This window comes from Aquila chrysaetos, chromosome Z (assembly GCF_900496995.4).
Source record: "Aquila chrysaetos chrysaetos chromosome Z, bAquChr1.4, whole genome shotgun sequence".
Lineage (NCBI taxonomy): Eukaryota > Metazoa > Chordata > Aves > Accipitriformes > Accipitridae > Aquila > Aquila chrysaetos.
The window spans coordinates 77,639,145-77,666,802 of NC_044030.1; the positions used below are offsets into that span (position 1 = coordinate 77,639,145).

The 27,658-nt window shown below is 52.6% G+C and overlaps 2 protein-coding genes across 3 annotated transcripts in view; one reads left to right on the forward strand and one right to left on the reverse strand.

Annotated features, from left to right (window-relative positions):
- Positions 1–250: 250 nt before the first annotated feature.
- Positions 251–2,901, forward strand: ENHO (energy homeostasis associated). The gene is made up of 2 exons (XM_030005689.1): positions 251–553; positions 1,129–2,901. Exon 2 carries the CDS (start codon positions 1,445–1,447, stop codon positions 1,628–1,630), a length of 186 nt encoding a protein of 61 aa, XP_029861549.1. The 5' UTR covers positions 251–553; positions 1,129–1,444; the 3' UTR covers positions 1,631–2,901.
- A 1,052-nt stretch (positions 2,902–3,953) lies between these two features.
- DNAI1 (dynein axonemal intermediate chain 1) overlaps positions 3,954–27,658 on the reverse strand; it is a 148,786-nt gene continuing 125,081 nt past the window's right edge. For both annotated transcript variants that reach the window (XM_030005694.2, XM_030005693.2), the window contains one exon: positions 3,954–4,220. In XM_030005694.2, the coding sequence (XP_029861554.1) occupies positions 4,116–4,220 (105 nt within the window). In that variant the 3' untranslated portion in view covers positions 3,954–4,115. The remainder of the gene's footprint in view (positions 4,221–27,658) is intronic.

Here is a 27,658-nt window from a genome sequence, read left to right on the forward strand (position 1 = left end):
CACGGGCGGGACAGGGAGGGCAGGCAGGAGACGCCGGTCAGGGCTGTGCCGGCAGCGCCGGCCCCTGGGAAAGTACGGGCAGGGCAGCGGGGGCCGGCAGAGCGCGCGCTGCCCGCGGCGCTCCCCGCCGCTCACGTGGGCGCCGGCCGAGGGGGCGGGGCCTGAGCCCGAGCGCTCGCCCAATGGCGCACGACCGGGGCGGGTGGGGGGTGGCGGCCACCAGTGACCGGGAGCGGGGCGGAGGAGGGGCGGGGCACCGGCAGGGCACGCCCCCTCCCGGTGCCGGCGGGAGGGAGCGGGTCAGCGCGCGGGGCTGCGGCACCCACCGGGCGGGATCGCGGCCGGGGTCCGCACCGGCACCGAGCACCGCGGCCCCGCTCCGCACCGGGAACCCGCACCCCGTACCGGGGCCCGGCGCCGGCACACCGCTCCGCGCCGGGACCCCGGGCCGGGACCGCCCCGGTCCCGGTCCCGGTCCCGGTCCCGGTCCCGGCAGCGCCTCCCGCCGCCCGCCGGCGGGGTCCCGGCGGTTCCCGGGGCGGAGCGGAGGCAGGTAGGTAACGCCGGGGCCCCGCGAAGGGAGGGTGGATTCGGCGGGACCTGTTGCCGCCCGGTGCCCCGCTGAGGGCCGGGGGCTCCGCGGGTGTCCCGCTCCTCGGCGGTGCGGGGGGATTAGAGGTACCGGGGACCCCCGAAACCGGGGCTCTGCCGGGCAAAAAGCACCAGGGGGGGCCGCCCGCCCAGCCGCTCGCCCCGTTTTGGGGTGCGGGACCTGGCAGCGGGGTGCGGGCGGCAGGAGCAGCAAGTGGAGGGTGGAGAGGGGACAAGAGCAGCACCAAGGCCCCCCGGAGTCACCCGGGGGTGCCCCGGGGAGGGGGGTTTGGGCCGGGCTGAGGCGATGGGTCTCCCACTGGGGACACCTCCAGGTTGGTGGCCCTGGCAGGGAACGGCGGGGACAGCCGGGGCGTGGGGTGCTGGAAAGGTCCCCCCAAACAGCAGCTGACCTGGGAGCTGCTGCAGCCCCCAGAGCCCGTGGGGTCACTGCCCGCTGGCACCCCCACAGCCCACCCGGAGGGGCTCGGGCAGCTTGTCCCCTCGTGGTGATGACGGTGACTTTCTCCCTTCCAGGTGCAGGAGGGAGGAGAGGGGTCCCCGTGTCCCCCCTGCTCTGCCGGAGGAGGGGAAGCCGAGAGAAAGCTCTGATCAATCCTTCCCAGCAGAGCGGTGAAGCTCAGGACACAGCTGCGAGCGGCCAAACTGCGACAGGGCGACGCCGTCCCGCTGCCTGGCTTGGCCCCATCCCCATCCCACTGCCAGCACCCCCACCGTCCCTTTTGTCCCCTGCCAATGCCGGCGGGTGAACGCTGCGCACTCAATCGCTGCGCTGGCATCCCAAGCGTGGGGCCGAGCTGCGGGACCCGCTTTTTCCCACGGGACAGTGGCGATGGGGGCTGCTCTCTCCACCGGTGCGGTCGTGGCAATTTCTTTTAACTGTGTCATTGCGTTGCTCATCCTCATCCTCTTCCTCATCCTCTGCAAGGCCTGCAGGACCCCCTCGTGCCCCAAGAAGAGCCCGGCTTCTGATGTGGATGAGGCAAGGAACGAAGAGAAGTACCTACTGCAGCCCTGAGCTGCCTGGGGACTTGGGTACCAGGCTGTGCCGAAGGAGTCGTGCCAGCCTGGATGCCTGCACTGGGACTGGGGCACTGGACTGGGCACCACGAGAGCAGAGGGGACACCGAGCTGCTCGCAGGGGCCATGACACGGGGCACAGCCCTTCACCTGCTTGGTTTTGGTGTGTGAAGTCCCTGCGGATGCCTGCTGTCACCATGGGGATGGAGAGACAGCGGCCACAGACGTGGTACGGGGACAATCCTGCCTATCCCAGCGGCCAGCGAGCACAGCAGGAGCCCTGCCCACGAGTGCACCCCGTGTTCGGGGACAGCCTGTCGGCTCCTCCCTGGTGCTCATGGCCCGGGCCAGCGGCCACCATGTCACAGACCTGAGCAGGGCCAGCTGGGGGCTCAGAGAGGGGAGGCAGCGGGGCTAGCACAGGCACCTCTCCCTGAGTGGGCTGGCTGGTCCATGGTGGGATGTGCCTGGGTGGACCCCAGCAGCCCTAGCCCCCTGGCAGAGCAGGGTGCTGCCGGTCCGAGTGTCTTTGGGGATGACCCTGGGGTGCCACGTGCCCCCAGCCTCAGGAGGGCATTGGCACCCATCTGCCCCAGCAGCCAGTTTAATGAGCCACAGGAGGGTCTGCATGGTCTGTCCGTTCATCCCTGGTCTGTCTGTCAATCCTTTCCAGCATTATCACCAACACTGCTAGGCAAACAGCCCTCCTCCTCGCTGGGCACGTGTCCCTGCCTGCCCTCCTGCCTGCTCCCAGCTGAGGCCAGCCGGTGGGGTTTGACCTGTCCACAGACAGCAGATGTGCCCTTGTTGACATTCCCATCCCTGCTGAGAGCAGCCTAGGATGGCTTTTTGCTGGGGAGATAGGAGATATGGGGATATGAGTGTGGCTGGACAAACAGCATTGAAGGGTCTACCAGCCCCATCGCTCCCCGCGGACCACAGTGGCTCTGCGGGGAGGGATGCTGGTGGTCTGGCTTGTCCCCAAGCCTAGCAGCTGCATTCCCTCACCCTGCCTGCAAGTGCTGTGGGTTTTGGAGGGTTCTGCCCTGCCCATCCTACAGCCAAGCAATCGGCAAGGTCCATGCTGGCACAGCTGCTGCAATAAGGGGACAGAGGGGTGGGCTGTGCTGGGAGGGATGCTGGCCAGGGTCCCTGCGCAGACTTGCCAGGCCTGGCAGAGCCTGTGGTCCCTCCCCTTGTCAGGTGTAGCTAACGCATCCCTTTGCAGCGTTGTTTTTACTAGACTAATAAACCAATTGTAGGACCCGAGCGGTGTCTCTGACCTCTGCCCAGCGCCTGAAAAATCTGGGGCAGGCAGTGTGTCCTGCCTGTCCCGCAGGGCTGGGGAGCAGCTGCCCCAGGGCTGGTGGCCAATGTCCCTGCAAGACTGCGGGTGGTTTGCTGGGTGATGGTGACAAGGAAGGGCTCACGTCTGCATCCCTCTGTGGCTTTTAAATGCTGGGTGAGAAACCTGGCTGGGTATTTCATGCCCGCAGCATGTCTGCCTGGGCTGGGGGCATGTGGCTGTCAGCAAGGAGCACACCTCAACCCCGGTGCTAGAGGCACCGAAGAGTTTCCAAGCCGTGGCCTTAAGTTACAGGGATGTTTGTGGGGGGCACAGGCCAGCTGAGCAGACAGAGGAGAACTGCCACAGCTCCTGCCTGGTGGAACGAGCACCTCTGGTCCCCAGTCCCGGCAGCTGTGCGCAAGGCTCCAGCGGTGACAGCCCATCCCTGCTCATCAGCATGCGGCGAGGCCATCGCGGCTCCCGTTGCCACCGCAGCCACGTAGCAGCTAATCCCTCTGCTGCAAAGCGCCGGAGTGGTGGGAAGGCTCTGCAAACCCCAGTGCCCAGCCATTCCCGCAGCCACCAGCTGGGCAGAGGCGGCCGAGCCCCCCTGGGGAGAGCAGAGCTGTGAGCATCCCAAAGCTGGTGGCCAGCAGCTGTTGTGATATGGCTGGGATGATGGCACATCCCTCTCCCATAGCCATGGGGGGCCAGGCCAGGTCTCCAGCTGCCCGCTGGCTTAGGCTGCCACCCCAAAATCCAGGGGGCCGTGTGCGGCTGATCCCACAAATGGTTGTGGGGCTCCAGCTCAGTGCTCGGTCTCTCTGGCCACCACTCACAGTGGGACTGGCTGCCATCAGGCTGCAGCCCTGAGGTTTCCCTAGGGCTGGCAGGACCAGCCCTCACCTGCCCTCCATGGGGCTCTCACCCAGCACAAGCCCAGCCAAGAGTGGGGAAAAGCTGAGGGTTGTGCGGCTCCGGGGGACCGAGCGTGGTGAGGTCTGCCTGACCCGAGACAACTGCACGCTGTGGCTCTCCCAGCACCTCTGTTTATTTGTCCAGGCACAGAGGCAAAGTGTTCCCACTATGCAAAGAGTGGGTGGCTCGGTGCCCGTGGCTTGCATGCCAAGCAGCAGCCGATCAAAGCTGGGCTTGTTTGGCCGGCGGCCCCCGGCAGAGCTGTTGTTTTCCCCGCTCACTTCTCTGCCTTGCTCTCCGGCTCTCTCACCAGGTTAAGCAGCTTGTCCAGCTTTGCAATTTCCACCTCGGGGCCCTTCTTAACCTCCTGGCCTTTCTTCTCCTGTGAAGAGAGCAAACGGGGCAGAGCTGTGAGCAGGGAGGACTGCAGGGATGGGGAGGTGTCCAACGTGGAGGGGTCTGCTGGCTACTGTGGCCCAGCTCCCAGCCCTCGCCAGGGGCTGACCCACATCTGCCTGTCCCTGTATTTCAAGCCCAAGGTGCCATGAGATGTGTAAAAGCCCCCATGGGCTGGGGCAGGGCAGTAAGGAAGGGTTTGGGTGGGGATGGGAGTGGATGTGTTGATCCACAGTGACACAAACCCTCTTCTGCCTCTCTCCTCCCAGCCCTTCTCAGCCCCGTGGGACTGGACCACACTCTAAGCCCCCCAGCTTTTCCCCCAGACGCCGGGGAGGTGCCAGGCATGCGCAACTCCCACAGCAGTGACACTGATGCAGATGTCCAAATCTCCCCAAAACGGTCCCACCATGCCCATCCCATGCTGGGCAGAGGCAGCCACAGGTGTGGGGATTGGCCCTTTTGCACCCAAATGGCTTTTCCTACAAGGGCAGGCAGGCGCTGAGAGCCCCTGCCCGGTGGGATGTTAGCTCCTCACTGAGGCTTTTCTGCCCCTGCGCACACCCCAAGCAGCGGTGCCTCGCAGCTGTGCCAAACCTGAGGCATGCCCCAGCATGGGCAGGGAGGACAAGCCCTTCCCACAGTCCCCCAGCACCTGTCCCAACCCTCCCAGCAGCTCTCTCCCTGAATGCTAGAGCAAACCACCAGCATCTTGGGAGAAATCACATAGCACGAGGGAACTAAGCCTGTCCAGTTCAGTCCTCACTTGCTTGGGAGCAGCAGGAGTTTCCAGGCCTGACGGGGGATGATGTCCCTGCTAAGGGTATCAGTGCCACCCAGTGCTTCAGGCAGAGTGTGTCCCCCCCTGCTGTGGGCTGGAGCATCAGTGCGTTGCTCTCATTGGAGCTTGGGGCCTTTGGGAAAGTGATAACCGGATTTGGGCTCTCCAGGTACATATCATGGCAGAAACAGCTGCAGCAGAGGAATTTTCCAGCCTGTGTTCAGCCCACCAAGCCTTCCTGCAGCTGAGCATTTACCCCACGAGGTTCCTCCAAAACAGCAGCCACCCAGTCACTGCACCCCATCACTCAGTGCTGCCTTCTGCTCACAGCCTTCCCCTGTGCCAGCCTGCCAGCTCTCACCTTGCCTCTGGATTTGGGGGAGGGCTGGGAAGCTCCTCTGTGCCCCGCATGGCTCTGGACACCCCACAAAGCAGATGCCAAGCACAGGCAAGCGTGTGGGCTGGTACCCAGTCTGGCAGGTGGGCTTGGGAGAGGTGGCAGTGGGTCCCCAGCCCTGTGGCACAGCGAGGGGGAACATCACCAACTGGGCTTGAGGCAGCCTGCAGCCTGGTGTGCCGGATCCTCCTGGCATCCCCAAAGCACAGCCTCTGCACGGGGATGCTCTTGGAAGGCCAAGGGAGCAGCATGCAGTATCTGAGCAATGAGACCGCCTGCTTTCTTCTCTCCCCGCTCAGAAAAGATCAATTCTCCTCCCACTGAATCAGCTCCTTTAATGGCCCTGCATGCAGCAATTACAAGCACGCGCCTTTCCTTCAGCACTAGAAAGAAACAGCAGGGCACAACAAAAAGAAAGTCATAGGGCTGCAGGGATCTCGGTACGTTTCTCTAGCAAACATGGACATTGCTGAAGGTGACTACCACTGGGAAAGAAGTTCCCAGGGGATGTCTGGGCTTCTCCCACATCCCAGCCCAGCACAACCCTGACAGAGCAGAGGTTTCCTCAGCTGCTGGAGGCATGGCTGGAGTGAAAGCAGCCCTGGGGGGGGAACAGGGACATTTGGAAACCCCTCTGCTCCCAAGAAGACAGCCCCACTCCTCGCCTGAGTGCTGGGAGGAGCCAAGGTTGTTTTTATTTACCAAGTCCATCGATTGCATGCCGGGACAGTGCTGAGTTGTATTAATGCAACTAAGTGAGCAACGCCCTTTGTGGCTCTGGTCCGGGCACTGGGGGCGATGTTTGTGCTAATGGCCCACATCACAGCCGAGCATCTCTCTGAGTGAGAGCATTGGAATAAACACAGCTGCTCAGGGTATTTCAGGACTTAGCTATTTCTGCAGAAAAGCTGCTGTGCTGTCTGACGGCATTCAAAATACTCCCTTTGCACCCTGCGTCGCACACAGCACCATACAGAGGTCCTTTGGACAGGCTAAAGAGGCAACTGCTTTGCTCAGCTGGGAAAAGGAGATGCTGAAGCCAACTCCCATCAACCTACCTCCATCCCAAGCCCCTTGCTCTCCCTACCGGTAGGGTTAGGGAGGGTCCCTGACCAATGCCTCCAGGTAGTAATGCCAGGTCCATGGGCACCATGTCTGAGCCTTGCGAAGTCACCAGACACAGACAAGGCTCAGCTCCTAGTCACCGAGCTGTCCCTAAAAACCTTGACTTTCACACTGGCTCAGCTCCTTTAGTGCTTCTGAGCAAGCTGCAACAAAGTCACACGCAAGCCTGTAATGAGCCGTAACTGAACCAGAGCCCTAATTTAACGCCACATAACCAGGCAAGCAGGATGACACAGGGAAGGAAAATTGTAATGTCCTTTCGGGGGCACTGGAACGGAAAGTTTCCCTTTATTCCTCCATCTGCTTTTCCCGGGGAACCTGTTCATGTGAGCTGGCTGGGCCGCTGCAGGCTGGCTGTCGGCACCACCACAGCACCACGGCATCTGCTTGGATGCACGCCACAGCGTCCTACAAATCCAGGGGCTTCACCGGCATCAGTGCTCTGAGGAGCAGCCCTTCTTGGAGCAGAACTGTTGCCATTTCCCGGAGCACGTGTGATGCGGGGAAGCACCACCTCTGCGCAATGGGCTCTCCCTCCCAACGGATGCCACAGCCAGGTATGGAAAGGGCAGTCATGGGGCTCTGCCACCCCGTGTGTAGCTGAGCCTGTCCTCCACCTGCATCCATGCCTACACTGCATCCCTGGGGCTCATCAGGAGCTGAGAGGGAGCCAGGGCAGAGTGTCTCCCCCATGGAGCTGACAGATGTAGAACTGAGCTTACATGGGAGGTCTGTCCCTGAGGAGCTCATCGAGCGGGTACCGGAGCCGCTCACAGCAGTGTTTGCATTGATTTTACTGTTAATAATTCCCAGCAGGAGAGCAGGATGCTCTTGGCTGAAATGGTGATGAGAGACGTGTCAGGAAAACTCACAGCAGGGGCAGAAAAGGTGCTGCATGGGGATGGGCTCTGCCCCACTGATGGAGCATGACCCCAGGGAGGTGAGGTGGGGAGGACACCGCCTACATATCCCCATGCTGATGTGTTCATGGCCAAGTCCCCCACTGCCCTTGCACTCCCTTTGCCTTATTCCTGGCCTCTGCTCTGGCTCTCCAGGCAGGCAAACTGAGGCATGGGGCTCCTGGCCCTATAGGCAGTGTGGGCACAACTGCTGCAGGACCCTTGATAGTCCCCTCAGCCAGGTGAGTACTGAACCTGGAAGCAAAGCAGGAGGTGGAAGAGGACTGAGGTGGAGCCCCAGGGGCGAGGGCAGAGCAAGGACAAGGACAAGGATGAGGATGAGGACTGGTGGTTTGAAGACCCCAGATCCATAGCCCTGGGAGGCCCAGCCCCAGCCCTCCCCATGCTGGCACATACTGAACTCTACATCCACAATATGGGAGTCATTTAAACTGGATTCCCTGCGTCTTGGCTGATGCCTTCATTCCCTAGCTGAACAGTAAACTGCCGACTTAATAAAACTCTCCCATAAAAGCCATGATGCTGACTCTTTTCAGCATCCTTTTTTTTTTTTTTTCCCATTGGTGGAATAATCATAAAACATCTGCTGTAAGGTTTCGATTAAACAAAGCAAAACATGTTTATGTTTTAAAGCAGTGAGGAAGTCAACCATGCTGGCATGAACATAGACATAAAAGTCCCTGTAACTTCCCCGGGAGCAGAGGGGACCCTTCTCCCTGCTGAGTCTTGGCCAAGGGGCACAGGCCTGGCTCTGCCCTGCTGTCATCATGACACTGATAGTCCCAGTCTCTGCCATTCCTGACAGGATGGGATTTCTAGGCACAGCTGTGCTGGGACAGGATCTGGCCACTCTACAAAGCAGCCTAGTGACCTAGGACACCAGCTTCCCATGCAAAAGGGGTTTAAGCTTTTACAGACTGATTCTGAAGGGGCTGAGAAGCTCCAAGAAGCCACCAACGGGGCTGCCCAAAAGTCCCATCCTTATCCTCAGAGGGAAGGGGCACACAGGCTGTCAGATATTCAGAGGTATGTTGCTTCTGGAGAAGACCTTTTCTTGTTCCTTCTACCCTGCTCAGGGGTGGGTTAAGGTGATACCTCCAGGGTAAGCGCTGCTGCATTAGCAAAAGATACCAGCAATGGGTCTGGCAAATTCAATGAATGCAAGGAAGAGAATTCAAATGCAATGAAGAGACTTACATGGAGCATTTCTGTTGGGAAGACCCCCAAATCCTTCATAAACACAGCAAACTTCTCCTCACTGGCTCCTTGGGCCACCAACCAAACATGCATCAATGGGGGTGTGATATGACCTGCAGCCCTGAAGCCTTCCAAAACCTACCTCGTCATGGTCCTATTGCAACGCAATGCTGTTATATAGTGGGTGAAGCTGGAGTTATGCTGAGCTGGGGATGATGTCTGTGCCAGGACCACTTCTGGGCTCTCAAGAAGCCCATTTACATACAGCAGCAACGTGCTTATCAGCCACAGAGAGCCTCGAGTCACACTCACAGCCTGATTTGACAGCGTTGCTCCTGGCCCACGGAAGGATTAGCTGACAGACTGGAGATAAGGATTTAGGCTTATTTTGCTACTGTTTGGAAATAAATGACGCAGGAAATGTTCTGCTTGCGGGGAATGAAACCAGCAGAAAAGCCCAGGGGATGGCTGGGTCGTTCAGGCATCAGCAATCACACAGGATCATTGGCCTCAAAGATGCTCATCCCTCCAGCTTCAGCTAAAACCTGTGCTGTTCAGGGCAAGCACCTCTCCTTGCTCCAGCTTACATACTTGACTCAGATCTCTGCTAGTATCTGCACCAGACCATGCCAAGGCATAGCAGGGCAGACAGGTCTCGTGGCTCCAGGTGAACTGCCCTTGCTTGCTGGAAGTCACCAGTGAAGCCACTGGAACCAGCCAAGACACAGAGCTAGGACCAGCCTGCGGCTAAGCAGCACACATCTGCCAGTAAAGGGGAAGGAGCAAAGGTCAGCAATATCCGACAGGCAGGAGGTGCAAACAAAATTGGATCAGACCTGGAAGGGGCTGGGCGTATCACTGGGAATAAACCAGAGGGAATGGGGTGACACTCAGGGGAGGAGGGCAGGGGTCACCTCTATCTAAATGGCAGGTACCTGCCTGCAGCATGCCACAGGGCTGGCTGGCTTACAAATACCCATGGGAGATGGGAGACATCATTTGATGGAATGGATGGGCTCTGCAGCAGCAGAGAGCTAATAGCAAGGTCGAACCCTCATCCACGGCCATAAGGGAGGACAGCCATCATCACAGCTCTGTGTCTGCTCTGCCGGAGGCTGGCTGGGACACCCCACCCCTGCTTATGTCCCTCGCCAAGCAAAAGATGTGCACACAGGAGGAGCCGAACCCTTCCCCGTGGGTTTCAGCAGCCTCCGGCAAAGCCGTGGAGGAGTCTGAATTTTGCTTTCATGCTGACTGGTGCCATGGTGTGATCTCTACTGACCCTCTGCAAGAAGTTCAACAAATACTAAGCAGCGAGCCTCTGAAGCACATTGTGGCAAGTTGTGCTAACAGGATTTAATGAAGCATCAAGAGTGCCCTCTGAAAACACTTGCTAGCTGGCCTGATCCAGCTATATACCCTGGCTGAGCACGGGAAGCTGCTAAACGGCATAGCCCATTTCACAGTGACTGCAGTACAGAGCATGGTGTCCCCAGCCCTGGGCACAGGGAAGCATGAGGAAGGTGCTGGTGGGGTGCAGGACAGGCAAGATCAGGCTCACCTAAGGGCTAAGAAAGGCTTAGCACTGGGCTCTTCTGCTTGGGCTGCCAACAAAGCAATTTGGCTTCCAGCCATGCTGAACATTCCATGTTCTTGCTAACTCCAGAGCCACAAGCAACATCTCTTACACACCACTAATTTAGGCACCTAAATATAGCCATAAGAAGACCACATTTAGCAGCCATGCATGAAAACTTCCGTGAGCAAGGCCAAGCTGAGCACAGAAAGGGCCCATGGCGGTCCCCACAGCTCTTCTGAACTGAGCATTACAATGACTCGTTAACTCTTTCTGAATTCATCCCAGTACCAGCTGCAGAAAGCCACCAAAACCATTTAAAACAGTTGTTCTTCTGCCTTTTCCATATCTGACACTTATGGGTTCAAAACAGGGATGTGGTCATGATCCTCAGTTCACATACCACCAAAAAAATATCTTGAAAGTGAAGGATAAATTTTAAAGTTATCCAAAGACGTTATGGTCTGAAAAAGGCCAAATGAGCAAATACCCTTAACTCTGCCCTGCACAGATGGTGTGATTAGGAAGCATCAGCAACAGGCTCTCTGCTCCTTCAGGAGGTCACACTGGGCTTTGCCAGCCCTGGGGACAATTTGGCTGCACTCTAACTGTGAGCAGTGTGTGTGTGTGTGTGCACATGCGTGTGTGAGATGGAGAACAGCTTTGCCTTCGGGCATCATTACCCTTGGTCACTGAGACAAGCCAACAGCAGCCACCTTGATCGGAGCAGCCTGGTGAAATGATAAACTCACAAGGCGCATGGAAAAGATTTTCAGTTGTATCAGTTCATGGATTTCATGCTTACTGTGCAAGACAATTAGCCTCCCCTCACTTGCAGAGGCTTCGTAAAAGAGCTGGAGTGGAGTAAAAAGCCCAAAAGCTTTTGCCTCCAGCCCAGGGGGTCCTGGTGGTGCAAACCACTGTTGGGATAAGGACAGAGGGATGGGATGCCCTTTCCTTCACCTCCCTGGGGGACAGGCAGTGCATCCCCCACTGCCCTTAAACCCTGGATCTAGCCCTACTGGGCTCAGACTTTCTGCAGTGTCGTTGGGCTTTTCTGGATGGGATGGATTACTTCAATTAGCTCTTAGCATCACTCAGTGGGAAGCCCCGTTACCCAAAGCCTGCCCACATGCCATATGTCATAATGGCATTGGATGGAAAGGCTGGTGGGGGCATTTGTGCCTGATGTTTTAGCTGTGGGATCTTTCACACCCAAGCAGTGGGGAGGAAGGAAGCAAGAAGCAGGTTTTAGCTGAGATTGTCCATACAAACCACCAGACAGGCAATACCTTAGCTTCTAGCTTGACTTCAAATATTGCTGCAATTCCAGTGAAACCCAGACACCAAACCTCAATGCAACCTAAACAATCCTAAAGATGCCCAGGCTTCCCTAGCTCTTGTGCCTACCACAAGGAGCCACATCTGCGCCACCTCTTTTCTCGGGCTGGCAACCCTGCAGCAAGAGGTTTGAGCAGACACAGCACCCACAGGCATGTACACCAAACCTACCCAAAGGGGCAAAATCAAGGCGATGCCCTACGGTGCGCAGGGACCCTGGCAGTCTTAAGCTGCAGCCCTTGATGCCAGCTGGCAGGTAGCACCATCAGCCACCCAGCAACATTTCTTCATCACTCAGCATCTCTTTTTTTTTTTTTTTCTTACTTCAGCTTTACTTTAGCGTTTTTGCATGACAGCTCTGTAAGTTGTTACGGATTAGAGTTTAATAAAAGCAACCAAATACGGATGCAAATATGCACGTCTTGCAATATTTTGGTACTGCTGTTATCTCATAGAGTGCAGCATCTCATGAGAGACCATTTGCAGTTGTATGAACAGTATATTTTTAAAAGTTGCAATTTTTCCAACACCTCTTTCTCTGGCCACCACTGTTAATATATATGTATCCCCTGTGATCACCTTTTAACTGCTTCAAGAAAGTCCAGCTGCTTTTTCTCTCTTAACATGGCACCTTCTTGAAAACTTTTGTCATGCCAATTTTTTAATACAGGTCCTAAAAATATTTGCATAGGAAATGTATTATTCTTTGCTACTAACATGAGAGCATGTGAATATATTTCACTCTGGATAAATACTAGTACACTGGAAACTGAGTTTTGCTATAAATAGAAGTGAAAATAAATATCTTCACTCACAGATGCCCCATATTTAATAACATTAAATGCCAATGGCATGAAAGATGTATTACAACTGATACTGCTCTGTTTACTGAAAGAGCTCAGTCTGCAATCTAACGTCAAGCCACAGTGCTCTCTCCCTCTCTCCTGCTCTCCATGACTGCGCTTGAACTCAGGGACACTCCAGAAATAGCACTAGGTATTTCAACTGCGTGAACAATTGTGTCATCTCGACAACACATTCTTGTGTGTAGGTTTAATTTAAATCACAGTGTCACCTGGAGCAAGGCTAGGAGGCGTGAGTCCACTAGTCCACCCTGTTCCATGGTGGGAGCAGCTACTTTTAAATTGCTTCTGACAGATGCTTGTCCAGCACTTGACCCAGTCCTTGGGGACCCAGCACAATGTGCCCTGAGTGGTGGATTGTCACGGTCTGTTCCCATCACCTGCATGACCATTTCTTTTGAAAAGCCCCAGGGACGGTGCTGGCAACCTATCTCCTGGTGATGGCTGCCAGCATGTCCCTCTCACACCCACTGAAACCCTTTCCCTAAGCCTTTTGCTGTCATCTTATAACCTCTGCCTTATAACTGCACTGCCTTCCTTACCCTGCCAGCCCAGGACCTGTTTAGGGGTGCGCACCTCTCTGCATCTCCCTGCTTCCAGCCTCTCCGCTGGCCACATTTTTCTTGCTGCTCTCCTGCTCCTCACGTCCTTCAAGCACAGTACCCCAAATTGGAGCTGAGGCCTTTGCAGTGCTAAGCAGTGCTGCAGAATCAGCTCACCCCTCTCTTGCCTGTGCTCTCCCGTACAACACCTCTGCTACGGCAGGGCACTGCTGGCAAGTGAGATTTTTTTTTCTGTTCACCTCCTCGTTTGATCATTCCCATCTCTTTTCCCTCTCCTACTATTTTGCCTCTGTCCTCACCGAAGTGCATCCTGTTTACTTCAGACCGTGTCTCCCATTTGCCACAAATTAATGATTTGCACAGCTTCTCTCCACCTGCTGCACAGGAAATGGCCAGGCAAGTGATAAATGCCACACAAACACTCCCAGGCCTGGAAACCAGATACACTATTAGTCTGGACTATGTGGGACGTCACGCTAAATCGCATCAGCTACGACTGAGTTACGCTGCAGCATGCAAATCAGGGCTTAAAAGGGGCCAGAGAGAAGCTGGATGCAGGATGAGCATGGGAAATCCTGCAGCAAGAGCTGTTGCTCTTCCCCAGGATCCAACCCTGTTACAGCAGCTGAGAAATCCCTGCCTGCCCCACAGACAGACAAGGCTCAGCTGTAACGCACTGCAGTGTTCCTTTGCCCTGGGAGCTCCTGGTTAGCAGCTTTGCTGGTGTCATACCTCTCCTGAAGATGGGCTTGGCACAGTGCTGCTTGGTGGAGGATTTGTGTTGCCTCTTGGCAGCCTGCAGTGGTGTGGAGATTGTGATACATGCTCCCTGTTCATGTTCACAGTGACCCAATGTCATTGGACTGTCCATAAGTGTCTGAGTAAGAGCTGTACAGAGAAGAAGAGGATTCATCCTGGCCCAACTGCAAATGCAGGGCCCAAGGACTGCATATCAGCCAGAAGCAGACAGGATAAAACAATGCAGGAGAAAGTCAGCAATATGCTGGGAGGCAGCTCAGGGGGTGGTCCTCTGGGGAATGGGCACCTGTGGAGCACCTCGCTTCCTTCTGGAAGATGCTGCCAGCAGTGAGCAGATCTGCCCTGACCTGATCGAAAACTGCTCTCTGGGAAGCCCAGGGCAGACCTGAATATTGGCTCCCTGGCACACAGTGATGAGGATGGCGATGGGGCTGGAGTTGGTGATGTTCCCGTCCCACCAGCAGACGCAGATTCCACATGCACTGGTGACCTGTCCCTGCCCGTGTCTCACTCTGGCCCTGCTGCCCAGGAGCATGGGGTCTTCTGGGTCCTGTCTGCAGGCAAAGATGAGGTGCACTCTGACTAAAAAGCAGATCTAGAGCTTGTGTTTGGGTAAGCTGTCCAGGCGAAAGGCAGTCATTTTAATGACAATCCAGTCTTAAAATGCTGATCTGGCTGCAGCCCAAGTCTTTGTACTAAGCTCCTTGACATCCTATTTAGAAAAGCATTATTAGAATCTAATTGCTTCATGCATATATTGCTGTTTTAATTATAACAGAAGCAGAAGAGAGATGTGGGGAGTAATCAATCTCTCTGATGCTAATACATATCTGAAGAAGGAACTGGCCATGGGAAAAGCCAATCCAACATCATCTGTGGAAACCAGAGGGATATATTCCTAATGATCGTCCATGCTGCCAACAGCATAGTCACAGTGTGGCTAGGGGTGGCCTCCTCAAACTGCTCCTTGCTTTGAGTCACTGACCAGGATGCTGCACCCGAATTAATTTTACATGTTCGCGGCTGTGTCTCTGTTGTACTAAAATGTGATTAGTTCAGTGCCATAGACCAGTTAAACCCATCTGCTCAGCCAGCTGCTGAAACTGATGGAGCTTCTTTGCAACAGAGTATTGCAAAATAAAGGCAGGCTGGGAAGAAAACAATGTAGAAGTCATTAAGGTCCTAAAGCTAAGCACTTCCCAAGGTAATGTCTCCATCGCTCAGCAAGTTCCACCAGTACCAAAGATAGAACAAGGTTAATAGCAGCTGACAGCTTCAGCAAGACAGTGGCCAAGCTGGCAGAAGCAACTACCTGACAATTAATTGCAGGCTTAAGGACTAGAGGGAACCTGTTAGCAGAGGTTAACTGAAGCTGATGCACATGCCTAACACTAAGTGGACAGATCCACTACATTAAGAGAACAACAGTGGTACAAAGCCTATCACCTTACTAAGGTTGAAAGCCTCAATACAACAGCAAACAGCCTGATCCTCACCCCGCTCTTTGTGTTGCTGGAGCTGGGACAGAGGGACATAGCTAGGGCAATGCTGCCAGATAAACAGCCAGCATTTGTCCTGGAGGGCCCTTGGAGGTTGTATCTCCTTGGTGGAGATGGCAGAGATCTTGCCACATCTGAATACCAGTTCTGGCTGCAGATTCCCCCAGAATGGTCAGATCATCATCTTGGGCTGGGTCACTTCCTCCCAGGCTCTCCTGTTTCCATTCTGACCTAAGCCCATGCCTGGATCCTCCTGGTATCATCCTGGTGTGAGGAGCTCCCCGAAACCCAGAGGTGTTGTCAGGCTGCAGGTCTGGGAGGAAGTAATAAAGACTGAATAAGAACCTGGTGATATTTTGAGAGTCCTCAAGATGATAACCAAAATTGTTCTTCTCCACCAGCATGAAGGAGATGCCTAAACTGACCTAGATGAATAATGGAAGCAATTGCTTTGTAGAAATAATGTTGCCTCACCCCACTATATCCGACTGCTTCTCCTGCAAAACAGTGAACCATGTACATCCTGTGTGTAAAGTATTGTGAGATGCAGACACCACAAATGCCAAGACGTGGTGGTTTCTCCAGGCACTTTGCTGATCATGCTTTTCCCCCTCACTGCGGGGGAGTGCTCAGCATCATTTCAGAGCTGGGTGAAATGCAGCCCAGCAGGGGCTGAGCCCATTGCGCTGCTGCATGCCTGGCACTGCGCAAGTGCCTCAGCATCAAGAACAATCCTGAAAAGAAAGATTTTCACAGCTGGCAACCAAGCAGGAAACAAAAGAAAGACAGAAAGGGGCCACTTGTTCTCAGAAAATTAAATCCAAATTTAATTCCAGTAATTATACTTTCATTAACACCCTATTTGCCATAAAGATGCATAAAATCCCTAAGTGAGAGCTGCAGTTGCTCTGAAGGTGAAAAGAAGGTAACTGGGGAAATAGTGCCAGCCTCCTTCTAGCTTGTAAAATCCTTAAGAAGCCTGGATCATTGTGAGTGGTTATTGTTCGTAATTTAACTTCCCCAGCAACCATCTGTAAATGAGCTAGAAATCCAGTGAGAGCAGCAGAGAACCTGTAACAGAGCTGATTTATTCCAGTAACCCCTGATTTAACCATAGACAAATGCAATGTTTCCTATATGACCATCTGGGACTTGGATGCTATTGTGGCAAACACAATATGAGCCAAACTTTCACCTTGCTGAAATCACACCATGTTGCAGGCATGGGATTACCCAGCGGGTTGGGCTCATTAATGTAATTCTGAGTCCTTGGACCACAGAAACTTGGGCTGGGCTCTGCACCAAAGCAGGATCAAGCATACCTGAAACCAGCCCTGGCAGATGTTTTTGGTACTTTGTGAAAGTCTTCACTGAATTCACCTTCTTGATTTCAGTCCATGTCTCCTATGTTTCAAGGTCATGTGGAGATCTGATGCAAAGTCTTTCAAAGTCCTTGTGACCCTCCATGCCACCAGGCCCTCTGAAGACTTTATAAGTGGACTCTCTGCTAGATCATCCAAGGAATGAATGGGAAATTTGAAATGCAAGTGAGGACACCAACCAACCCCCAAAACAAATCTGCAGACTGCTCTGAGATACCATCCCAGTTATCCCACTGATAACTGCTCTTTTGGGGTGATTTTTCAGCCTGCTACTCTTCCCACTTCTGGTGTAACCTTTGCAATGTCCTGGCTTAGCTCAGCCATGCACTTGTCATGTGGATTGTATCAAAAGTCTGAAGAAAGGCAAGTACACAACCACAGGAGAAGGTTCCCTCAGGAGAGACAGGTAAAGCCAAGGATGGCTACAGAGGCTGAGGGTGAGAACCAGACTCAACCCCTGTGTAACGCTATGGCATAAGAGTAGCTGTCACTGTAGTAAGATGCCTAAGTGCTTGTTACTTCTGGTCTCACAATAGACACAGCTTCAGCAGATTTTCTCCAGAAGGCTGCAACACAGGCAGGCAGCTCCAAGCCAGAATGTGCTAATCAAGAAACACTAGGTGAGTGTTAATGAAAGAAGCTTTGGGAGGTAGGAGGAAGTGAAGAGGGTGAACCCCTCTCACCTCCTGTCCCCAGTGCTATGTGATGCCACATCCTCAGTCACCGGAAAAAAGGTAAGGAGCTTTCTAGGGAGGAAAGAAATAAGATAAGGAGATGACAGCTGTGCTGGCTCAGTGCTTCTGTTCTCTGCCCCAGTGATGAAATACAGACTGTAAAAACTCTTCCTTTTCAGCTAACGGATAGGAGGGTTCCAGTTTCACCTACAGAAAGAGAGGCAGAAGGTAGTTTAAGGGCTGAACTGAGATGCTGATAAACCAGACTGGGTCCAGCAGAGACTACCAAGATTGTTGGGGGCTGGAGGATTTGCACTGAAGAGACACTAAGGGTGTTAGGCTTGTTCAGCCTGGAGAAGAGATGGTTTTGGGTGACCTAACAGAAGCCTGCCAGCACCCAAGAGGAAGATATCAAGAAGACAGAGACAGCCTCTTTACAGGGGTGCGCAGCAGGAGAATGAGGCACAACAGCCATAACCTGAAACAGGGAAGGATCCAATGTGACATAAGAAAGTTTTTCTCCACAGTGACAGTCAGCCACTAGAACAGGCTCCGGAGAGGCTGATCTCAGGGCTGACCCTGCTTTGAGCTGGAGGTTAAACTAGAGACCTCCCAACATCCCTTACAGTCTGAACATGCGCATGGGTCTGTGATTCCAGGATGTTCTCCACCACCAAGTGTAAACTGAAGGATGAGTTTTGCAGCTCTACCCTACTCTGCTGTTGTGCTTTTACTGCAGACAGCATTTCTAAGCAAATGTTCTCTTATCCATATATTGCTCATAGTGTTGGGACTGGTGCAGAGCAATCCAGCCCTCAGTGGGGCAATTCCCAGCCCCTGGAGAATGCTGGCACACTGTAAGAGGGGACAAGCTCCCCAGCACCGTCCTCCCAGGGTATCCAAAGGTTGAGGAAGCTGTACAGACCAGTTTGAATGTTGGTATTAGAGGGGTAAAGAGAAGAAGAAGGTCTCCCAGTGAAAAATGACAACCAGAAAGCACTGGAGAAAACCCATGGAGAGTGGGAGCCTGAGCAGATGGCTAGAGGACCAAGGAGGAAGCTGGACTGAGGCCGTGAGAGCTGGGGATCAGAAAGTGAGGACTGTTTCCGTGTGCTTACTGACAACTGGGAAAGCTGACATAAGAGGAGAGCTTATATGATCCCAGGCATGTGAGGCAAGTATGTATTTTTCCACTAGGCTTATTTCAATGGCAGAAAAGGGATAACATTGATTTAATGTTGACCCATGCTTGCTGTTATTGTAACACCTTGTTGTCTCTGAGTGCTTACTGTTTGACCGTTTAACACATGAGCTAGTAAATAAGCTAGAATCAAGAGAATTGAAGAGTTCAGGAGTCTGTAAATCTCTTCATATACAGCTACCTGGCCTGTTCCAAGCTGTGATTACCTCTTTATAAAAGCTGTGAATCTCTCTCTATAATGCTGCCTGTCAATGCCTTATCATTTCAAGATCAAAAGCAGAAGTAGATTTAACAGATTTTAAGCCCAGAAATAACCATTACAATTCACACAGCCTCAGTCAGTAAACTCATCACAACAGTGACTCCTCTTGGAGCTAAAGCACATCTTTCAGTAAAAGACAAGGAGTTTTGACCTGAAGGAGTTTGACAGATGCAGACAAGCTAGTGCCACACTAACTATGTGTGCTCTAGTCCTTGTTTGAATTTGGTCAGCTGCCAAATCCCATTATATCCTTCTGCTAATTTAAAGAGCCTTGCACCATTGTGAATCCCTTCCCATGCAGGTGTTTTAGGCTGAGATCAAGTTATGGCTTAATTTATTTGTGAGGTCCTAAAAAGCTCCTTGAAGTTACGTTTCCCAGACCTTAGGTCAACCTTCTTGCTCTTCCGGACTTAGTTTGCATTTTTTGTCAATCAATCAATCACCTCCACTGAAGTGTCAACCCTGGATGTGTGCACTGCAGCTGGTGATGGATTTGCTTAATGCCGCTTCCGAACACAGGGCCCTGGTTTCACTCCTGCTCTGAACTACCCCAGTGGGGCAGCCAGACTCCACGTTTGGCTCAGTGTTCCAGTGTCATGCTGGAAGGTCATGCTTTCCTTTACAACCTTCAAGCTTCTTTCAGCATCTCCAGTTCCAGGATGCAGCCCCAGAGCTGTGAGGGCTGTTTGCATGGGATTTATATCCACCCTCTGCCACCTTGCTTTTGTCTGTGCTCTGATGGGCATTGCTAAAACAACACCATAGTACCTAGTCATCTGGGTTGGCCTCTGAGACCATCTTGCTGCTGGCGCTATTTACTTGGCAGCAACACTCACATCTGACACTGACAGCACTACCAACAGGAGCTGCATCATGAAAATATCCTGCTGAACCTTGCCAGACTCATTTATACCAGGCAGAGACCCCTGCCTACAGTTACCTTTAAAGATCTGCTAGTCCCAGCTCCCTTTAGCTGAATCCACACAGGTTTTGTGTAGTGCTTTTTTTTTTTCAAACAGGATGTTTATTTTTAAGAGAAAGGCCATGTTGAACCATTCTTTCAGGCTATAAATAATATCTTGCAACAGATTTATCACAGGCCTGAGTCAAAAGGATTTGCCAAGCAAGGTTGAAAGCTCACAGACTAGTTAGTGCATAGGGAACATGGTGGTGTTTAGGAGGTCTCACTTTTATAGACAAGCAATTTTTCTGAAGCAGGGGAAACAGCTTGATTGCAATGTTTACGTTTCCTCTAATTCACTCAACCACACCACATAATGAGTGGCACTTCTGTAGCACCTTTTTTACTAAGTCAGAGCTTACTCACTCCCAGGGAGGAGCAGGGACAAGGTATAGTCAGTGGTTTCACTGCAGCCTGCAGAAAGCAAAAACTGTCCCTGTGAAGCACTGTGAAGCATGGGTACCTTCTCTAATGAACCCCTGCCAGTGACTCCAAGCTGGGTAAGGGGCAGGGACAGAGAAGAGTGGAGAAGCCAATTGCCTTGCTCTTGGGAAACGCTGTGCAGCCTGTGATCACAACTGTTAGGACTATTTCAGAGGTAACGGAATGGAGAGCTGGAGCTTTTTCTGCCAAACCCTCTCTCTTTCTCCCTTTGCAGGTAGCCAATGGTGGTGTCCCATTTTCTTGTTGCTTTTCTGAGTTACAGCTCAGACTAACCTTGACTCAAAATGAAGATCTGACTGATTGCAGAAGACCTTGCCTACAGCACTACCCTCTGAAAAATCATGCCTGGCAGCACATCCCTGTATCCCTGGCTATGGGCAGGGTACAAACACCCTGAAGAATGAAATTTCCCTACATAGGCAAGCGGCAAGAAACGTGGAGTTTCCTCTGCCACTGCAGAAGGGATGACAGATCCCTCTGCAAGTCTTTGTTCCCTACAGCCACCCCAGGATTTCCATCCTCAGGAACTGCACTGCAGGCCTGAGCTACCCCAGGCTCTCCCCATTGCAGGAACAGGACACAAACCCCTCTCCTTCACTGGTGCTTTATGCTGGGAAACCCTGTGAGGCTGGGCTGAGTGAGATGGCACCTCCACAGCCCTGCCTTTGGCCTTGTGGCAGAGGATGAGCAGAGATTTCTCAGGCTGGGCTTCCTTTTTCCTTCTGCAGCCCGAGTTTCCCAGACCCCAGTGTTTTTATAGCACAGCTTTTCTTCGTGAACAAGCAGATGTAATTGAAACCCAATCCATCAGGCTTTTGCTCTGCTCTGTTACAAACTCTAACCATGCAGCAAAGCCTGGCATGTTTTTTTTTTAATGACACAAAGGACACTAAATTATTAATTTCCTGCACTCCCACTGGATGTTCTTCAGTTGCCCCCCCAGATAAAAATTGCGTTGTTTTCCTGATTTAGCAGGTTCCCTCAGTGCAGATCAAAGCAGGAGGCCTAATCCTAGAGAGGGATGAGCATCCTCCAGTCTCACAGCTGCATTTGCAAAAGTGGTTTCTGGTCATTCTGGTTTCAGTGCCTGACTTCTGACAGCAAGTCAATATAATCATCAGAAAGTCAGAGGAGGCAAACAAGTAAGAAAGCAGACACTGAGCAGTGCTCATGTCTACACTCCCTCTGCGCTCCTGGAAAGGCACCTTTCCCGTTCCCTGCAATCTCCAGTCCTCAGGATATCACAGCCAATACCAGCAACCAAAAGGGGAGATGTCTGCTCTGGCTGAGCAGGGCATGGGTTAATGTGTACCCAGACAGCACAGGCTGGCAGGGAGATGCAATGCCTTTTATTAGTTCAACTAATATATATATATGGAGAATAAAAGACAAGCTTTAGGGCACATGCACTTCTCTTTTCTTCCCAGGTATATTTGTTTGCCTAATAAAGGGTGTTATCTGTGCCCACATGCTTTGGCTTGCTTATGGTGTTTGAGACCATCCTGGCCACAACAGCTCCAGCCCCTTGGAAAGGCAGCTGTCCCCACATTGGCTCGACCTAATGGCCTTAATCTGAAGCATTTATCTTGGGGAATTTCAGAGGATGACAGGGATCAGAAAGCTGAAAAAGTTAAAGGCAGTAACTATCCTAAAAAAAGAGAATCAGACACTTCAGTTTAACCTCACTTTTCAGAAGACGAGTGGAACAAGCCAACAATGTGTAAGTGTCTGTGAGGAGATGCATCACAGCTAACATAGATTTGTACCACAGAAGTCATGCTGAACCAGTCTGATTTCTTTTTGCAACTAGATAATAGACCTTGTGGACAGAAAAGACAGAAATCATTAATCTTGACCTCAGGAAGACTTTGCCATTGCCTACCTTGATATTCCTCTCCTCAAGGAAGGTAAAAGATCTATATAAAGTGGGTAGAAGTTGGTAAGACCCAGCTGAATAGCTGTACCCAGAGCTGTCAGCAGATCTGTGTGCAATGCTCATAGCTCCGTGGTCTGGAGGGGATCTGGTCAGTGTTTCTGTTAGTGCTTGGACACTGGGACAGATGGGAAGGCTGCAGGTGTCCAGGAAGGCAGGACTGGAATTTGAAATTACTTTGCTGGATGAGAGATCTGACCTGGAAAACCTGTATGTGATTTAACAGGGACAAATGCAAGCTATTGCGAGTGACCAAGGACAATTCCCTGCACAAATACACGATTGTGGCGAGGGAGTGTTCTGCCATCAGGGCTGGGGATAAAGGAATAATCACCTGGATGGGACCTGGCACTCCTGTGATGCTGTGTAACAGTCAGCTGTGCCACGGCAGAGAAACGGGAGCATCGTGGCCAGGCGTGTGAAAAGATCCCTCTGCGCCAGGGAGGGCAGTGGGAGAGCTGCACCCATAGGACACCATGCAGCAAGGGCACAGCTCATGGGACGTGGTCTGGGGGATAACAAGAAGGAGATTTCAGCCCAGGAGGCTGGAGGTGGGAAACACAACACTGCCCAGGCAGGACAGGTCTCTGCACTGACCAGGACCCCATGGTGGGGTGAGGAGCTCAGACACCCCCTGGACTGGGAGTAGTGGGATCACAGGCAGTTCCCTGGTGGGATGTGGGAGTAGGGGAGAACGGAGGCTGTTTTCCCTAAGATGGCCTCACACAGTTGGCGTCCGGCATCCCGTCTCGCAGAAACAGTCAGTGAATTGGAGCGTAACAGCTTCCCTCCAGGAAAACCTTAGAGCTGCTTTGATCGCAGTCGTCATGGCATCTCCCACAGCCAGCGGGACTGTAAGGCAGCCCTTCTTCTCCGCTTCGCAGGGCTCTTCTTTTCCTTTTCTCCATGGGATAAAAATAATCCTTTTGTGTCAGCTCCATCACCGTGAGCAGCAAGACGTTTTATTCATCGGCGATTCCTTCCCTTCTCTCATTTAAACAATTCCCCATTGAGCCCATCAAATTAATTTGAGCAAGGGCCATTTATCTGGCCTGCCTGCCGGCGCAGGTGTCTCCCTTTCTTTTCTTTTGGAGGAGGCTGGTAAGTGGCACGAGTGCAAGTTGGGGAGAGGCTTGGCAAGGGCTGGGAGCTGCATGATGGTTTCGATCAGGGCATGCAGGGGCATGGAGTTCTGTAGATTGACGCACTCAGTCTCAGGAAACACGCAGGCAAGTCAAGCAAAGGGCTTTTTACGGCAATGCACTTGGGATGTGTTTTACAACAGCACAGACACAATCTCCCAGGCAGGGAGCTGCCCTCTGTGTCTCCACTGGCAGCCTCAGCCCTTTCCAACCCAGGCCGGCTGTTTGGGGAAGGCTGTGTCAGGCTCTGGCAGCAGCTCAGGAGGAGTTACAGGGATGTGCCAAATCTCAAGCTGTTCCTCTGGCCCTTGTAGCCACATGTCTTCCTACTCTACATCATGCCAAATTTCCTGCCTTTGTCACTGCAGCAAATACCACCGGGCTCTGCAATGAGTGACACTGCCCCAGAGTGCCCAGACAATGCCCAGGGACAATGTATGTAATACCACAAGCAAGGAAAAGCTGAAGAGCTTGAAGAAGAATAAAAGCCCACCTTCTCCAAGCTCTGGGGCATTGCTGGGTTCAGTGAGACAATGCACAAACATGGCTGGGATGGGTCTTGCACATGAGGACCGGTGTCCGATTTACCATCCCTGATGAGAGTCCTCAGGTGCCTAGGACATTGCACAGCCATGAGTTGGAGAGAATTAGTTACATTTTTCCACCTAAATTGTATGACCAGCACAAATGGAGGCCAAACCAACCCCTATGGAGATGCAGAGCCAATAGGGAGCTCCTCACCTTTGTCCCAGGGTTTTGAGGGCTTTGCTGGCCATGACACCTGTTGGATGCCTGCTCCACCCTGCTCACACCATGATCCAGTTCCTCATCCTTTCCCCACGCTACTGCTACCTCTTCCCTCTGCCCCACACCAGGACCTGCACTCTCATCCTCCCCTTCTCACTCCTTTGTCTGCCAGGATGGACAGCTGAGGGGTAGCACAGGGCCAAGATGGGATTTCTGGGCTGGAGTCCTAACAGCATGCACATCACTGCTGTGTCAGCCGGTTGTGGGTGAGTATCTCTCAGTGCCCCATTCCACTTCCTTAATTTCACCCATTCTCCTGGGACCTGGCTGTCCCAATTTGAAATTTGGGGTTTGATAGGCTGTGACATCCAACTGTCTTCCTGTGATGGACAAAGCAGGCAGGCAGGAGAGCCTGCCAGGTGCTGGACCTGGCAGACAGGGTTGTCCATCAGCGCGCCCCAACATAGGCTCCACTCCTGAGGTATGACTGTATTGGATATGTCCCAAAAGCACTCAGCAAGAGGGATGCACAGAGAAGAGAGGCTGCAGAAGAGAAGATCCATGGTGCCTATGGACACCTCTCACTTGGCTGCTGTGGGTCTCAGGGAGATGGGTGTCCTCATCCCACTTCAACATGGAGAGGAGCTGCAGCTCATCCAAGGAGATGCAAAGTTCAGGTCCAGGACCAGGGCTGTATCTCCCAGGCCCCAGCCACTGCTTTGCACTACGTCCTCATGAAGAGCCATTGCCTTGCCCTTCAAACACCCCCTGTGGCTCAGAGGCTGAGCTAAGAAGCTTTCCTCCTCCACACCCCTGCAGCAGAGCCAGTGCTCAGGAATAGCTGCACTCCTGAGAGCTGCTTGTGGCTCTCTGGCAAAAAAGCAGTTCACCCTCAGATGACCTGGAGGATAAGCATCCACATTGCCTCCATCAGCAGGCAGCTGTAATCACTTATGGCAGGGGGCTGAGCCTCTGCAGGAGAGGCTGCAGGCTGGCAGACCTGCTCTCACACCCAGCCGTTGTTGGGAGAATGAGAGTGTCCCAAAAAGTCTCCCTCGCTGGCTCTGCCAAAGGCATGCTTTGAAAACAGCCTGTTCCCCTGGGGTTCCCTCTGCCTTTGTTCCAGGGCTGTTATTCAGGCAAAGAACTGGTGATTTCTCAGTATCCCAAATTTTCTGGAGGGGATTTAAGTCAAGTGCATAGAAATGAATTCACAGAGGACAGCTAAAGAAAGAAACAAGGAGGAAAGGTGAGGCAAGTGGCCCATGAGGTTGGGCAGTGACTCTCTTGCCATAATGCTATGCTGTGCCCACTCCTCTGCTGCCACAGTTTTCTGTCAAGGTGCTGGTGAAAGCAGAGGCTCTGGCTTAAAGAGAAGCTGTGCAAGCTGAACAGGCATATTCAGGCAATCACAGATCTAACCAAAATGCAGGCCCTTCAAAGACGTGAATCAGTTCTCCTTCTCATGTATTAGGGATTTCCCAGGACAAGCAGCGATGGGCTTATCATGCTGCAGAGGAGCAAAGCCCAGGCTGCTGGGGCCTGGGGAGCTCTAGGATAGCGGGCACCAAAGTACAGACACAATCTGTTGACAAGGAAAAGGACGAAAAGCCTGCAGGCAAAACAGTTTTTGTGGCAACATAACTGTGCCAGTGTGGATAAATACAAGGGAAGGAGTAAAATAAGGCCCTACTAAAAACCATTTTGCTTGGCCAAGTTCAGATTTCAGTTACTCTTGAATACCCAGAGGAGAGCAAATCCAATGGACACACACCACATTTATGTCTAAAGAGGGGCATTTAGCTCAGTGACTTGACTATTATTGATAACAAAACCAAACCCCCCCAGCATTTTTCTCCAGAACCCTAATATTGGAAAATGGAGCAGTCTTGCATCACTTTCAAGTATGGGCAACCCTTTTTATTACACAGATCTTCAAAGAGGAAACTAGAAGCCAAAGCCAGTCCTCCTGGCTTTGTCAGTGTCCCCCTGACAGCACACAGGACCTCACGGGATGAGACTTGCACTTTAGAAATAATTTAAAAGTATTACTGAATTTTCTTTAAATTGGACCTTTTCTTGCTCCAGTTGCCAGTGTTCCCACTTGACATACCACACACACTTCATCCTGACCACTGGCAATTGACTTCAGCTTAAAATAACTTGTAAATACACTGATGTTGTCTCTCCACCAACTGCCTAACAGAGCAGTCACAGAAAGTGACATTACACTACAAAAATAAGGTTGAAGACACATAGCCAGGAACAGTAAAAAGAAGAAAAACAGAGCTCTTTGACCTTGGTGTTCAGCAATCCTGCAGTTACACGAGCTCTCTTTCCCTTCACATAGTTTGATGCAACCCTAAAGTTATTTCTCCAAAAATGAAGAAAACTGATTTAATGAGAGAAGATTCAAGTCCTTTAGATCTACTGCTGGCTTGTTTGGGTTAGCTCTCCAAACAGTGCTAGTGTCTAAGGTTGCCACATCTCTGTCTGGGATCCAGAACTCGTTGTACCTGTGGTGTGACACTCTTGGATATCTGGATTTGTGCCGTAAAGCCACTCTCCTATGCACAGTGGATATCTCCAGGGTCTCCAGATAAATATGCAAAAGCTTCAGTTCTGCCCAAGAAGGGCTGCAGCCTGCTGGCACATGGACCATCTCCTTTCCCAAAGAAACAGCTTTCCAGGACTAAACAGTCCCCTCATTTTATCTCAGGCTACACTAGATTGGCAGATATCCTGATGTAGGACAGTGGAGGAAGAAGGAATCCTCAGGAGCTGTGAAGGTCTTACTGCTAATGGGTTTCCCAGCACAGTGGCAGGGCAGGAAAGCGAGTCAGGGAAGAAGCAGGCGGAAAGTGGCAGGGGAGCCTGCTTTTGTCAGTACCTGTCAGTATTCCCTTCAGTCGATGCTGATTTACAGTTATGAGTCACAGATCTGCATAGCAGAACAGCCGCAGGTCGCAAGCAATGGTGCTCACACCCTGGCAAGATGCACACAAGCAGTATGGCCTCTTGCTGGCCTCAGCGTGTGCAAGGACCAGCATGTGCTGACAGAGGGGACTGTCAGAGCAACCACCTCCAGCCCTTCCTGCTCCAAGGCAGGCTCAGAGCGACCTGTCCCTATGGATGTGTCTCTAACCTACTCTTCTTGAAGGCCTCCAGCACTGGGTTTCCTTCCTGTACCAAGGAGTCAACGCTGGTGCATATGTCCTTACATGGCCTACACAAGCAACACAGAAAGCTGTGAAAGGGCAGAAATAGGGTTTCACGAGTCCCTGGATCCACCCCACGGTGATCAGCTCTTCCTCTAACAGTACAGAGAGCAGCTATCTGCAACTAGCCTAAATAACAGGGGAGGAACTGAAGGGAAATCGAAAGCTTTTGCAAATCTCAGAGGAAGCAAAGCCACCAAGCTGCAGGTCAGTTTTTATGAGACCCAAGCTTATTTGTGTGTGCCTCCTTATCAGGGGGCCAAGCTGCATCTGGAGGAGGCAGTCCTGATGTAGGCAAGGCACAGCAGCACTCAACGCCAAATTCCTCCAACACTGCTTGTGCTCTGTGCTTTTGGGTCACTGCACAATTAGCCAGCCCCAAAGAGACACAAGGAAATCAGCCACCGCTTCAACAGCACAGAAGCGACTGCAGGAATCT